At 43.7% G+C, this 15,159-nt stretch overlaps 2 protein-coding genes across 9 annotated transcripts in view; one reads left to right on the top strand and one right to left on the bottom strand.

Moving 5' to 3' along the window:
• The window catches only part of nav2a (neuron navigator 2a), a 224,625-nt gene extending 213,680 nt beyond the window's left edge, over window positions 1-10,945 (top strand). For all 8 annotated transcript variants that reach the window (XM_085407819.1, XM_085407808.1, XM_085407801.1 and 5 more), the window contains 15 exons: window positions 27-150; window positions 339-526; window positions 2,005-2,177; window positions 2,273-2,426; window positions 2,653-2,839; window positions 2,959-3,056; window positions 3,156-3,251; window positions 3,440-3,614; window positions 4,301-4,536; window positions 4,958-5,109; window positions 5,396-5,467; window positions 7,040-7,236; window positions 7,317-7,435; window positions 7,710-7,910; window positions 8,060-10,945. In XM_085407819.1, the coding sequence (XP_085263945.1) occupies window positions 27-150; window positions 339-526; window positions 2,005-2,177; window positions 2,273-2,426; window positions 2,653-2,839; window positions 2,959-3,056; window positions 3,156-3,251; window positions 3,440-3,614; window positions 4,301-4,536; window positions 4,958-5,109; window positions 5,396-5,467; window positions 7,040-7,236; window positions 7,317-7,435; window positions 7,710-7,910; window positions 8,060-8,185 (2,298 nt within the window). In that variant the 3' untranslated portion in view covers window positions 8,186-10,945. The remainder of the gene's footprint in view (window positions 1-26; window positions 151-338; window positions 527-2,004; window positions 2,178-2,272; window positions 2,427-2,652; window positions 2,840-2,958; window positions 3,057-3,155; window positions 3,252-3,439; window positions 3,615-4,300; window positions 4,537-4,957; window positions 5,110-5,395; window positions 5,468-7,039; window positions 7,237-7,316; window positions 7,436-7,709; window positions 7,911-8,059) is intronic.
• A 40-nt stretch (window positions 10,946-10,985) lies between these two features.
• dbx1a (developing brain homeobox 1a) lies at window positions 10,986-14,263 on the bottom strand. The gene is made up of 4 exons (XM_085407848.1): window positions 13,806-14,263; window positions 13,587-13,688; window positions 11,817-12,019; window positions 10,986-11,691 (listed from the first exon to the last, which is right to left on the bottom strand). Exons 1-4 carry the CDS (start codon window positions 14,167-14,169, stop codon window positions 11,404-11,406), a joined length of 957 nt encoding a protein of 318 aa, XP_085263974.1. The 5' UTR covers window positions 14,170-14,263; the 3' UTR covers window positions 10,986-11,403.
• Window positions 14,264-15,159: the final 896 nt, after the last annotated feature.

The following is a 15,159-nucleotide window of genomic DNA, read 5'->3' as shown; positions in this document are numbered from 1 at the left end:
TTGATCATCATGTTTTTTCTGTACAGGACTCCGAGCTGAATGAGTTGAGGAAGACCATCGAGCTTCTGAAAAAGCAGAACGCTGTTGCTCAGGCTGCCATCAATGGAGTCATTAACACACCTGAACTTACACCTAAAGGGGATCGCACAGGTACAGAAAATAACAGTAACGCCTCAGTACAGCAATTTGAATTTGTGCCAATAATATCAGGATTATTAACTGGGAATCATGCAAAGGCACTCTAGTATAGAGGCTCTGTATAGACATGTCTGGGAGAAAGGTCATCATGGGACACATTGTAATGCCATACATCTTTTCCCCATCCTCTGTCTCCCCAGCTGGCAGTAATGGCAGTCCACAGCAGCAGCAGCAGCAGCAGCAACAGAACCAGCAGCCAGATCTGCGCATCAAGAGACAGCACTCCTCCGACAGCGTCAGCAGTGTTGCCAGCGCGACCAGCCACTCGAGTGTGGGCTCCAACATGGATGCTGACGCTAAAAACAAAAAGAAGAACAAAAAGAACTGGGTAAGAAGCCAGCAGTTTAAATAGATTATGTACAAGGAGGTGATTGCACTGTGTGACAACAAGCAGCCATTTTTTAACTTTTTTTTTTTTGTCTTGTGTATCTGCATTTTCATATTTGTGTGGGTGACACATCTTTGTGTTTCTCCTCTTTAGCGTTCTTTGACTGGGGAGAAGGTGATTACAAACAGTATTTTCATAGGCTCAGTGTTGTTGAAAAGCAAGTAATGATGGATTTGACTGGTTATTTTAGAGATCAGAAAACATCAGCGTTTTACCTTGATATTTAGATAAATGTAGTAGTTGTCTTTTGACCTGTAAATTATGTAGTAATGCTTTCTGGATAGAGTGTTGTCCCAATGTTGAGTCATTAGTGTTTTTTTTTTGTTTTTTTTATTAGTGATCATACAACAAATATGACACTTAAAAATTTTTTGTTGTTGTTGTTGAAAGACTTTTTTGTGCACCGGAGGACAAGTCAGAGATGATGAAGTACGAAACTTTTCTTCCTCCCTCTCTTCCTCCTGGTTGACTGAAACAATGTGTTTGGCCACCTGTGCTTGTCAATCCAGATGTTGTCAAATGTCAGGAAGAGCAATGTAGCACTTTTAGACATCAGATCCTCTAGAGTTTCCTGCCTTAGGTCACAGTGATAATAAAATACCACTGCTTGGATAGATGAGACCCCACAGGAGCCTCCTCCATGCAGGTGCTGCTCATACAGTGAGTGATGTGTTGAGTGCATGGGGGCAGCGTGTGTTGGAGAGTATATAATGGATCATGAAAGACTCCTCGCTTCATGGTGGCTATGATGTAGAATTAGCTTGCAGCTGCCTGGAAGTCAAATAAAATCTCTAGTCCTGTAGGCATTTCTAGTTTAATCTGTTTGTCCCACCATAACACATTATCACCCCCAAACCCATATGAACATGTGCTGTTTTGTCTCTCTGTCTTCCTGTGCTTCGCTTCATGTGGCAGGTGTATGAGGTAAGAATGGTACGCTATGTGAAATGAAAGGAAAGAAGCCTAACCCCTGCACTTTTTATAGGTTACTAACATCGGCCCTCTTCTTCCTTTCCTGCACTTTGCTGTCACTGTAGTGCCTTTCTTCTCCTTTCTAACACTACTTCTCCCTGAAAGCTGCTCTCATGACGCTTGAGCTGGCTCTTTAACGAAAAATTCACCTGAAAATGTCAGAAGAACCATAATGCTTGTGGTTCTTGTAGGAGATTGCCAAAACACCTTAAATAAATTACTAACATGAAGAAGAAGAAAACAAATATGTTTACATAAGAGTGTAAACATAACACATTACACTGTGTTTGGGGCTGTAGCTCTGAGTCAGTCATAAGACAGTTTCCCCCTATTTCTTCTCCCTGTGACTCACTTGCAGTTTTCCCACTACTTCCCCTCTCAACAGCTTTTCTAATAACCTCACCTGTTCATCGCCTTGCTTTCTTTCTTCTTTTTGTTTCCTGCAGTTGCGAAGTTCCTTCAAACAAGCATTCAGCAAGAAGAAATCTCCGAAGTCGGCCTCCTCTCACTCTGACATCGAGGAGATGACGGACTCTTCATTGCCATCCTCTCCCAAGCTGCCTCACAATGGCACCTCAGCCACAGGCCACATGCTCAGGAACACGCACTCCAACACACTGTGTGTACTAGCTCAACATCTGCATGTGACAAAAAAACTGCTCAAATTGCACTATGTTAATGCTTCAAACTGCATTGCCTTGTGTGCGCATACAGATTGTCGGAGTGTTTGGACAGCGAGGCTGAGACGGTGATGCAGCTGCGCAGTGAGCTCAGAGAGAAGGAGATGAAACTAACTGACATCCGCCTGGAGGCTCTTAGCTCTGCACATCAGCTTGATCAACTCCGCGAGGCCATGAACCGCATGCAGGTCTGCAAATTTCAGACTGAGCTTACTGAGTATGCTTCACATTGAGATGGATGTAAACATTGAATGTCTGATTGCATATAATTGTTGCTGTACTCATGTGACTGAAGCGTTATTGATTTCTGATGTTTAGTTTAATACATTTTTAATGCTAACAGTTTAATTGACATGAGGGAAGGGTGAATACATACATGTACATAAAAGATTATTTTCGGATGTTTATCTGCAGGTGGAGATTGAGAAGCTCAAGGCGGAGAATGACCGTCTGAAGCTGGAGAACCAGGGCAGCAGGACGGGCTCCCAGGCCTCCATCTCATCTTCTCCTCCCCCTCATACACACGGCCACACCCCAGGGCCTGCACCAGGGCTCTCCCAACATGGCCTCAACCTCACGGCCAGTGAGTCCACCAGCCTGGGTAAGACGGGACCTGCACAGTTCAGGATGATACATTACTCCAGTGTATTTAACAATGAAATGTTTTAATGTGTAACACTGACAATGGAGAAATCACATGTAACGTTGTCTTCCGGTCAGACATGTTGCTGGATGACACGGGCGGAGAAGGAGGAAGGAAGGAGGGGCGGCACGTGAGGATTGTCGTTAGCTTGGATGAAGACAGCAAGTGGGGAGAGGTGAGACTAATGTAACAAACGCTTTTCTGGTTGTTTTTAGGTTTTAATTTTATCTGTAGGCTTTTGGTATATTCAACTTTTTTAATTTTTCCATCACAGGAGGCTCGACCTCGACATTTTCTTATTGGTTGCATCGGTGTTAGTGGCAAAACTAAGTGGGATGTCCTGGATGGAGTAGTCCGACGCCTTTTCAAGGTAAAGACAGGAAAATGGTTAAGAATCAGATAGAGACAAAACATGGTTGGCTGTATTTGACACATTTATACTTCCTATATTGTATAAACATAATTTCCTTCCATTCACTTTCATGTTTTTGGACAAAACATTCTCATTCAGAAACATTTCAGTCCTTAGAAAGCTGCTAAATGCTTTATCTCTGACAGGAGTACATCACCCATGTGGATCCAGTGAGCCAGCTAGGCTTGAGCTCAGACAGCGTGCAGGGATACAACATTGGAGAAATCCATCGGCCCAGCAGCCCCAGTGCCGCCAACACGCCTGAGCTGCTGCCGTGCGGCTACCTGGTGGGAGACAACACTATCAACATCCAGCTCAAAGGTACCAACCTCTCAGCATGCTCATTGGTCCCAATGAGTTCGCATCGCAGCCTTCAGTTTCCATGAGCTCAATGGAAATGTGGCTGATCGCCAGCATGTTAAATTCATCAAGGGATGAAAGATAGATAGAGATATTTTATTTATTTATATATATATATATATATATATATATATATATATATATATATATATATATATATATATATATATATATATATATATATATATATATATATATATATATATATATATATATATATATATATATATATAATTTTTTTTCTTTTTTTTTTTTTTTTTTTAATATAGAGAGTAGTTTTTAAGAGAAAGGTTTCCCACAGTAATAAATCAAAACAAAACACCTTGTGCTAAAACTTAAAATATGTCTTGGGTTCAATAAATGAATAAAACATTTTATTTCACTGTAAAAAAACAAACAAACAAAAAAAACAAAAACAATGAATAAAGCTGTCAAAAAAAGGATTTTTAATTGTGATACATTAAATTATCTGAATTTAAACAAACTATTGATTGATTAAAAAATCTAATTAATACACTTTGGTTATGAAAGGTCGAGGATTTTAGCTAACTGAACTAAAGAAAATAACATTAAGATATTTGACAAACTCAGTCATCTTCTGCAAACTGCTAACCTCCCATGACATGAATATATGTGTCCGTGTACAGGTGCAGGAAGTGAAAACGTGGACTCGCTGGTGTTCGACACGCTCATCCCCAAGCCGATGCTGCAGCGCTACGTCTCCCTGCTGAAGGAGCACAGGCGCGTCATCCTGTCAGGCCCCAGCGGTACAGGAAAGACCTACCTGGCCAATCAGCTATCGCGTCACCTGCTGCTGCTGGAGGGCCGACCGCTAACTCCAAATGCTGTCGTCACTTTCAACGTGGATCACAAGTCCAGCAAAGTAAACATGCACACAGATTCTCTACATGCTGGTTGTTAAACCCAGTCTGCAAAATGTAACAAGCACAAAAAGCTACATTGCAGAGGAATTCCTCTTTAGTGGGTCGTAGGAGGTAACAGCTGAATTTATCACCTCTAAGAGCTCCGATATTTAATTTTTCTAGGGTTAAGTAAGTGTTGGGTTGACTCTTGAATATATTGAATTTAATTCTTTATGTTTAGTTTGCAAAACTGTAAACAACAGCTACAAATATAAAAATGTTATATTAGGGCAACAATTATTTCAATATGTCAGAGCAGTTTGCACCCCCCCCCCCCCCCCAAAACATGGTTGTTTTCTAAAGCGTCTGGTCAGACGGGTTTTTGAGAAACAACTTGTTCCCTGGCTTAAGAAATGTAAAACGTAATCTATGTGTTTGTAGGAGCTGCGTCAGTACTTATCAGGTTTGGCCGAGCAGTGCAGCAGTGTCTCAGGGGCAGAGAGCCCTCTAGTGGTCATCTTGGACAACCTCCACCATGTCAGCTCCCTGGGAGAAATCTTCAATGGTCTGTTCAACTGCAACTACCAGCACAGGTCAGTTCACTACACATTCCATCTGCACAGTCCTCCTAAAGCTTGAATGGATTTTGTATACATGCTTAGTGTTATTACTCAATAAAGACTAGAAGTATCGCATTTATTTGAAAATGTGTACAGTTGTTCTGTAGAGCAGGTTGGCTTCACTTTACCTCAAATGAACTGAGCTGAAAGAAAACCCCTGTTAGAACAGCTCAGGGAGTTACGTCAGATTAAAGCAGAGTAAATCCCTCTCAACGTGTTTAGTAACTTCATGAAATGATGTACTTTTCTTGCCTTTCAGCCCTTACATTATCGGCACCATGAGCCAAGCCACTTCATCTGCCCCCAACCTGCAGCTTCACCACAACTTCAGGTAAACTGGGGATTTATACCATAGCTACGTAAACCCTACAGCTTAACCTGACATGCACCTCCCTAGAAATGTGACTACAGGTTGGCTCCATGCAACCCACAGCTACAGTGACAGGCCTGTTCAGAACAGTTGATTCTTCTTCTGTTTTTCTGGCTACTTTTCACCCCCGTTTTTGAATTTATCAGTGAGAGAGTAACAATCATCCCCTCAGTATAAAGAATAAATGTCATAGCATCAATATAAGAACTTAGAAATGTCAGCAAATTCCTGGAGGAAGCCTGCTGAAACTGCCAGAATGGACCTGAAGGAATGTAAAAAGAATTGGAACAGCTAGACGGACAAATATGTGTGCACCCGAAAACAAAATGAGCACAACAAAGAGCAAAGACCTGGGGGGGGGAAACCCCAGCGTTTTATTTGTTTCTATCGGCTGGCACTGCTTATAAAACACAGAGACCCAACCACACAGTAATTAAAACAAAATGCACCAGCACAAGCATAAATACCAACAACTTATATAACGGTACAGGAAAGACCTACCTGGCCAATCAGCTATTGCATCACCTGCTGCTGCTGGAGGGCCGACCGCTAACTCCAAATGCTGTCGTCACTTTCAACGTGGATCACAAGTCCAGCAAAGTAAACATGCACACAGATTCTCTACATGCTGGTTGTTAAACCCAGCCTGCAAAATGTAACAAGCACAAAAAGCTACATTGCAGAGGAATTCCTCTTTAGTGGGTCGTAGGAGGTAACAGCTGAATTTATCACCTCTAAGAGCTCCGATATTTAATTTTTCTAGGGTTAAGTAAGTGTTGGGTTGACTCTTGAATATATTGAATTTAATTCTTTATGTTTAGTTTGCAGGCAGCACGGTGGCACGGTGGTTAGCACTGTTGCCGCACAGCAAGAAGGTCCTGAGTTCAATTCCAACATCAGGCCAGGGTCTTTCTGTGTGGAGTTTGCATGTTCTCCCCGTGTTTGCGTGGGTTCCCTCCGGGTACTCCAGCTTCCTCCCACCATCCAAAGACATGCAGCTTGTGGGGATAGGTTAATTGGAAAATCCAAATTGCCATTAGGTGTGAATGTGCGAGTGAATGTGAGTGCGAATGGTTGTCTGTCCCTGTGTGTTGGCCCTGCGACAGACTGGCGACCTGTCCAGGGTGTACCCCGCCTCTCGCCCTATGACAGCTGGGATAGGCTCCAGCGTCCCCCGCGACCCTGAAAAGGATAAGCGGAAGCAAATGGATGGATGGATGTTTAGTTTGCAAAACTGTAAACAACAGCTACAAATATAAAACTGTAATATTAGGGCAACAATTATTTATATATGTCAGAGCAGTTTGCACCCCCCCAAAACATGGTTGTTTTCTAAAGCTTCTGGTCAGACGGGTTTTTGAGAAAACCCTGGTTCCCTGGCTTGAGAAATAGATTATGTTGTAGGCTGTCGTTGTAGAGCCTGGCAACTGAATGCTTAGATTCACATGATCATAGTTACAGCTTCTCCCTTCAGGACAGGCGGTAGGATGTTATATTTCTGAGTCCTAATATGCCTGTGTGATCTCTGATCAGGTGGGTGCTGTGTGTCAACCACATGGAGCCAGTGAAAGGTTTCCTTGGCCGCTACCTGAGAAGGAAGCTGATCGAGATGGAGATCAGCAGCCGAACACGCAACGTAGAGCTGGTGAAGATTATTGACTGGGTCCCGCGGGTCTGGCACCACCTCAACCGCTTCCTGGAGACACACAGCTCCTCTGATGTCACTATTGGTGAGAGCACGGGAGAGAACAGGGAGTGCATAGATGCCAGTGTGGAAGCACTATTTATACCTCTGCTCTGTGGTTTGCAGGACCCCGTCTCTTCTTGTCATGTCCCATGGACGTGGAAGGCTCCAGGGTTTGGTTTACTGATCTCTGGAATTACTCCATCATCCCCTACATGCTGGAGGCAGTGCGTGAGGGACTGCAGGTTGGGCTTAGTTTTTGTTTGTAGAGTTATTAAACATATTACCATTCTTCTCTTTCACATTTTTCCCATTTCATCAAAGAATCAGAAGCTGTGTCTTCTTTCATTTCTGTTCACATATGTTCCAGCTTTCACTCTTGTCTGCTGTAACTTTTAGTTATTACTCATAAACCTGAACCTCAGCAACAAACTTGTTTTTCAAAACTGTTGTCCTAAATTCTTTGTCCACCTCGAAGCTTCTCTGGGTCACAGTTCTGATGTTCGTCTCTCTCTGTAGCTGTATGGCCGCAGAGCTGCATGGGAAGACCCAGCTGCCTGGGTTATTGACACCTACCCGTGGTCAGCAACCCCCCCTCCAGGTGACTGGCCCCCGCTGCTGCAGCTCCGGCCAGAGGATGTCGGGTTCGATGGCTACTCAGCCCCGAGAGAAGGAGTCAGAAAAGAGCCGCCACAGAGTGACAGTGACGCAGACCCACTGGTGAGTAAAGAGCAGACTGTGATGCCTGTTTCTGTTCTGAGCATTTAAACCATTTAAACCAAATGCACAGTGTCTACTATAACCTGTGTGTGAAAGAAACTGCTTCGTGCATAAAGCTCAGTCGAACTGACACTTAGTTGTGCCGACAGATGAACATGTTGATGCGTCTGAAGGAGGCAGCGACCTCGTCGAGCCCACAGAGCTACGACAGCGACTCCAACAGCAACAGCCACCAGGATGACATCCTGGACTCATCGCTGGAGTCGACCTTGTGATGCTATCTGAAGGCAACACCGGCATCACTTTAAAAAAAATTTTTTTCTTTTAAATAATAAGAACTGTTCTCAGTGTGAGAACTTCCGTTTGAGGGTTGAATTTCATGCTACAAAATCCAGCCACCTTAATTTGGGTGCAGGTAACCCAAATACTTTAAAAAAGGAAAGAAAAAAAAGTGAAATTGCATTTCAGTAAACGGGCAACAGAAGTTTCTACTGCACTGCGCTGTTTGTCCTGTTTTTTGTGTTTTTTTTTTTCCCTTCACCACTGTGGCCCGTGGCTCCTCTCTCTGGAGCCTGACATGTATTCCAGACAGACAGAAGAAAAGCACGCAGCCTGTTGCTGTTGGCGAGGCTTCATCATTACCATCATCACCAGCCATCAGTGTACTTAAAACACCAGCCAGGAGTCCTCCATCCTCCACAAGGCTGCAGCATCGGTCCAAGGACACCAGGCTAAGACACTACGGGTCCTGCCAAGCTGTAGTGTGCCAGAGCTGCCTGCAGATGGTGATACAGGCCCTCAGCTCTGGAGCGTGAGTGAACCCTGTACTTCAGCCTTCTGAAAACATATATGCTGCTGTGGGTTGAATGGATGGAGGAACAGCCAGCCACTTTCTTGCTGCTCCTCCTCTTCCATTGCTGAAGTTGCCTGTGTGATCACTGGAGGATGAATCGAGCCAAAGTGAATGTTCAGTCTCATAGCATGCCTGATCTCACTCCAACAGACTTCTCAGAGAGTTCATTAGTTGTCCATCCCAAACTAGCAAAGACAAAAAAAAGAGTCCATCGAAGGACACGTGTCCATTAAAACCAACTAAGCGATGAGTTCCTACCTGCCATAGCCGAGCGTGTTTGTGGACATGAAGGATGGGAACTGATGGCTTTCTATATGGTACCAGAGAAGTAAGCAAATACTGTAGCAAAGCTTTGTCTACACCGTGTTTTAAGAAAGAACCTTATGAAGGCAAGCTTAGTTAGTTGAATCAAAAGTTCTTATCACAAAACCTACTTACACTTTGTTTTGGTATTTTATTATATTGCACTTTTTCTTTAAGGTCCACAGAGGTTATAATATGGCATTATAGCTGAGAAATTATTATTCCAGTAAATCTAGAAGGATAACATGTAGGTTTTACTGGCTAAAGAGACAAATATAAACACTTACTTCCTGAGAAAAGCTTTTTGTTTCTTTTTTTTAATCCACAGCATCTGTAAAGTAACTTTTAAAAAACTGCACAGATGAAAATCTCTTTTACAGAATCCCTTTAAAGTTCTCACAAAAAGATTTTTAAATGGAAAGGGCACTTAATGGGAAGTTATCATCCACCACAGCTAGATTTGTCCTTTTTGAGGCATTCTTCTCCTCTAGCTGTGTTACAACTTCACCGTGCAAGTCTGTGAGCTCATGCTTCAACCCCCTTAGTAAACATTTGAGATCTCCATGCACATTAGCCCCAAGCAGGCGGTTGTAGCACAGAACCCTTTTGGTGCTGGACTGAATTCTAACAAACAATGCCTTACTATTTTCTACGTGCATTAGCGGATTCTTTATTCCTCTAAATGGCTGTAAACTTGACAGGGCTCTGAGTCGACTCTCACCTCGAGCGACTGCGGTTGTCGAGGAGTGATGCTGACCTCTCATCATATTATTCACCAATGCCGCATGATTGAATACACATGAAAGAGAAGTAGTGCTTTTGTATGCATGTGTGAACTGAGAAGATGGTGTAAATATTTGGACCACTATCAAGAAAAAGATTCGGATGTGTTGTGGTGCTCAATACCCGAACTTAACTTATTGATGGTTGATCGGGTGAGGGGAACTTTAAGAAAAAGTCTTTAATTTTTTTTTATACCTCATCCACATCGTTGAACTGTGCTTCTGCCACACTTATTGTCTGTTTTTATGTGATTTGTGATGAACAAAACTGTCATAACTACATATTGAGCTAATTATGGAAAACTAGTGCATATGCTGCTTTGTTTATATTAATATAATTAATCAGAGGTGAGATAAAAGTACTTGTGGTTGAATGATAATGAAAAGTGGTTTGCCATTATTTCAGTAGCTTAAAGAATTACGAATATCATACTTTTGTTTTAAGCCTCCCAGCCTGCCTTCTGGGAGGGGTGCTTAAAGCTGGGGTCATGGAGTCCAGCGCGACTTTCCATGTTTTTCTCACCTATCCTATGCAACATTCATTCTGATCTCCAAATGGAAGCCAAAAGCCGCATGCGTGTTTGTTTTCAGCACTGCCTCGAGATGTACAGCTTGGAACCAGATATGTGAAGACTTTACAGATTTGTGGCCAACGTTCTTTGTCCATTAAGTGTGTCTGTGTATTTCATAAGGCCTCTCCTGCTACTGTCCTCGTAAGCACAAAGAGACTTAATTCTGTTTGCGTGTGTAAACCCACTCTGAGAGGTGTGGATGTCTATCAAGCGTTTGACTCGTCTGTTGATTTATTACTCACAAACTCAATGAATGTTTAGCCTTCTTAGCAATGTATTTTTTTTTTTTTTACATGTAACATAATTTTGTAAATAGTTTATTATTGTGCAGCATTTTGATGACCTTTTTCTAGACAATTTGTTACAGTACTTGAAAAGGAGTATTTTGTGTACAGTCTCTTTACATCAGAGCAGATTGGTGCAGTTTCTCATCACTGGTTTGTCCAGGGCTCAGAGAATTAAATTTGATATCACTGTACTAGTCTTAAGTTATTGTGTTTCAATAAAATTAATAATTATTTATGATTGAATGGTCAAACTGTTATCTTAAAACTGCACACACATGTGACTTGGAATTGTTTAGTTTTATTTGATTTTTGTACAAAAGGTGAAATAAACATATATACAGCACATAATACAACATAGTTATTAAACAAATTGGTATAAATTAACAAAATAGCTACATTTTTCAATAAACAACTCTATTCATGTCAATGTACAGTAACGCAATATTCTTGGCATAAAACTTCCATACGAACTTGTACAAAATACTGTACAATTCAACAAAGCTGTGCAAAACAAACTGTGTCTCAGTAGCAGATCCTGTCCAGTGCGCATGCACTGATGAAGCCACAAACATGGGTGCAACTTGTTTGAACGGCGACGTTGATGGTTTGTCACAGCGGCAGTTTCCTTCTAATCTGGTCACAGTCTCATAAAAACAGATCATGGGTTATAACTCTATACTCGCTTTTCAAAATAAATTAAGATACTGTTATCTCCTCTTCATCTGACTCCGAGAAATCCGAGTGCTTACTGGAGAGGGAGGGAGAGGAGATGGTGGAACCTGCCGCCCTCATTCTCTCTGTTCCGAACTCCTTTTCTTCCTCCTCTTCCTCTTCAGCTGAGGACTTCTTGCCCACATCGCTGAGGTCCGGGTGCGGGTTGGCTTTGGTGGGCAGCGTCTGCTCGCGGCATCCACCGGAAGACAGCAGCTCTCGTTCCTTGGAATTTCTCCATTTCATCCGTCGGTTCTGAAACCAAATTTTTACCTGCAAGAAGGAGAAAATCATAAGTGGGTAAAGTTGTTTGTCGATAATGGGTTAGTCGCTAGAGGATTACGGAACTGGTTTTTACGCACGGCGTACTGAACATTTTGAGCACTTGCGAGTTTTACCTGCGAGTCTTTTAGGCCAAGTTTAGATGCCAGCTTCTTCCTGTCGGGCTTGCTGATGTATTTCTGTTTCTGAAACATTTTCTCCAAGGCTTTGCGCTGCACGTCGGAGAACACCGCCCTCCTCAGCATCCCTCTCCGGGGTTTTCCTCTGGCTGCCAAGGGCCACGAAAAAGTCCCCGGGATTGGAACAACGGATGAAGATGCTACAGTGCAGGAAAAACAAAACAGAAAATTAAGTGGAAGCAATTAGCATCGTTTTCCGTCATTAAAGACAACCACCATGCCACAAATGTACCGAATTGCTGTACTTAAAACTGCCTGGACATGAGACCATGACATGGCCGCATGAATATAACGATTCTGCGTTAGGACCAGCTTTCAATGGATTATTATTTGAAGTTTCCCTTTTGGAACTGTGCAGTGCTTATGCGTCCTGAGTGAAATGGCACGAGGTGACTAATTAGCACATTGGCCGGTCCCCAACCGCATTGGTATGGTAAAGAGGTAGCATATCCTTTAAGGAACCCTGTGAGGGCGGATAGAGGAGTTAATAAACCGTGAACGGTAATTGTGTAGTAATGAACTAACGGTGAAAAGACTCTGGACAGGCGGCGAAGGCCATATATTATCGCAACAAAAGGAGATTTACACTTTCAAACTAAACACAACTGCATACCAGAATACTGATGCTTGGATGGGGGAGTGAAGAGTGGAGGGGAATGGTGCTTTTTTTCGTGCCCTCAAATCATTTTCATTAAATGAACACGAAAAGCTATTCAGGACGCTGGAGTTGTTTTGTTGAGGCATTCAGCTGAGCCCATGAAAAGACTCCATCTCTATTATGATTTGTCTGAATGAAAGACTAGCGACTTTATAGACTTTTCTAAGAGATTATTCTTTATCTCAAGTCGATGATTGGCCCGCTCGGAGAAAAGAGAAACGTTTAAGGCACAGACAGAGTGGGGATTTGAGGTCAGCGGTAACCTATCCTATGAGTCGCCCAGCATGCAGAAAACTTTCCCCCGACTGCTCCAATTCGAGCACAACTGGGATTTTTTTTTTTTTTTTTTTTTTTTTTTAACGTTGGCGTTATTTGAAAATCCCCTCTCCCGGCGAAGGACGGTGTTCCTGTCCGCACACTACTGCCTGGACTCCCCCTGACTGCAGCTGCCCCGCGCTCGCAGTAGCACCAAGAACAACGACGCGCTATGTGGTCTTGTGAGAATATTGAAAACTCTCAATAGCGCCTAATAGGGAAATTAGTGCATGACTGGTTCACGCCTTTGGTCCGACTGGTAAAAGTCACTCTCCGGGGTGTGTGGGTGGTTCACCCGGTGGGAGCTGACCAAATTGGTCACGGTGGTGAGGGCTTTGTTGCCCGCCACAGTGGCCCGCTGGCCCCCCGGACGCTGTGGGAAAACGCGGTGCCGGGGAAATACCAAAACGCCCCCCAATGGGAAGCAAGGGGGACTATAACTCGCCACCCCGCCTCAAATTTAGAGCGTGACGATTTGGGATAATTGGTTAATTAGGGGGTGGGTGTGTGGGTCCACGCAGAGGCCAGAGCCAGCGGTCCCCATTAATGAGACAGTGATTTCTTCTTTTCTGGTTGTTTGTTTCCCTTACTGCTTCTGTTTTGGTTAAAATATATGACAGGAGGGGGTGAAAGTGTTTTACATTTAAATGCAATTAGTACAGACACGACTCTAAAGGCCAAAGAGAGTCGTAGATAAGGAAGAAGCGAGTAAAAAAACCAAATGTTGCGCCTACCTGGTAAATAAGGCGCCCTGAATATGGGGTGAAAGGTTGCGTCAAAGCAGGGGACGGGGAAGGTCTTGGTGTTCAGACTGTGGACTGCAGGGGGTAAGGACGCTGTTGAAGAGCAGAGCATGTTAAAATCATTCCTTCATTTAGAAAAGAAAAAAGTGGCTCTAAATCAAACGCATGCGCGTAAGGAGAAAGCAGAGCGACGCTGTAGTGTCTACTCACCAGTCTTTGGTGAGGGTGCGAGGATGGCGTTCACTCCAAACTTGAGAAAACTCGGATCCTTGCTGTTCGGCACCGATGTTTTAGGTGAGCACGATTCGCGCGTCCCCGTACCCACCGCTACCGTGCGCTCCAGCGCGCCGCCGGTGGACACGGTGGTGGTGGCTGTTGTCACGGAGGCGCTCGCTGACGGGACAGTCCGGTTTATAAAGGCGGCGGGACGGCTTATCCGCAGCAGATCCTCCACCAAGAAGCTGGAGTGGGTCTGGAAGGCCGACGGCAGGGTCTGGTGGAGCGGGAGAGCCGCGGCGGGCCGGTACAGCCCGGGGTAGAAGGCAGGAGGCGCAATAACGCTTGGGATCATCATGGTCCCGGCTTTAAGAAAAATTCAAATACTCCTTGTGTCAGCTGGGAGAGAATCAGTCTTGTGAACGGTTGCTAACTCCTCTGGTTTCCTCACTCTGGGGAGAGAAGTTTTATAGTAGCCTGCCCCCCCTCGGCCCTCCACTCAGGGCTGACAGCCTCAACAATGGTGCTCAACAAAGTTCTCCACATGGGTCGCTTTCATGCAGCATCTCCCGGGCCGCTGATTGGCCGGAGGACGCAATTTATGATTGTATTAGACTTCATAAGCAAGTATCACACAATGTGGGGACCACAAAGGAGGCTCAGTCATCAATTTTGCATGTTGGCTACTTTCCTTTCAGTTTGTTTTGTTTGGCAGAGCCAAGCGCCCTAATTAAAGAGCAATCTTTGTATTCAGGTATTATATTGGGAGATTTAATGACTGCTTAAAAAGATATCATTCCCTTTTAGCTTTAACGCTCCCCTTCTTTAAGTAGAAGGGGAGCGTTAAAGAAAAGCTTAGTTATTATTTTAATCTATTGTCAGTTATGCAAAAAATTAAAATCTTGGGGTGGATTTCTTTTAAAAGAAATCAGGTGAGATTTCTATTTGGCTGTCATTATTAGAATAAACTGCAGTCTGTTTTTGTTGTTAAACCTACACCTTCTACATCAGTTGCAGACATGGGCTGCATCTCAGATGTAAATCACTTTTAGGGTTTCATAGGATTCTCAACACTCAATCTGGCCCTCGTCATGGAATAATGTCTTAAACGGATTTCTGCTATCAAAACGCTTTAACAGATGTGTTAAATATCACTCTTTTTTGCACAGGCTTCATTCATTGCGCACTGAGCTGCGGCTGTGCGCAGAGTAGAAGTGTGCGGCCTGAGCCGTGCGCTCATGATCCTGTTAACCATGAACTAACTGTCACCCTCAGCTGCGGAGGAGGCGCCCCTCGGCCTTTCTCCCCTTCCTTCTCTCGCCTTCAGAAAAAGCCCAGTGGAATAAAA

Source organism: Rhamphochromis longiceps, linkage group LG1, assembly GCF_057381845.1.
Source record: "Rhamphochromis longiceps isolate RC_006_pf linkage group LG1, R_longiceps_female_GT1.1, whole genome shotgun sequence".
NCBI classification, from domain to species: domain Eukaryota; kingdom Metazoa; phylum Chordata; class Actinopteri; order Cichliformes; family Cichlidae; genus Rhamphochromis; species Rhamphochromis longiceps.
This window is presented reverse-complemented; position numbering and strand designations above follow the sequence as displayed.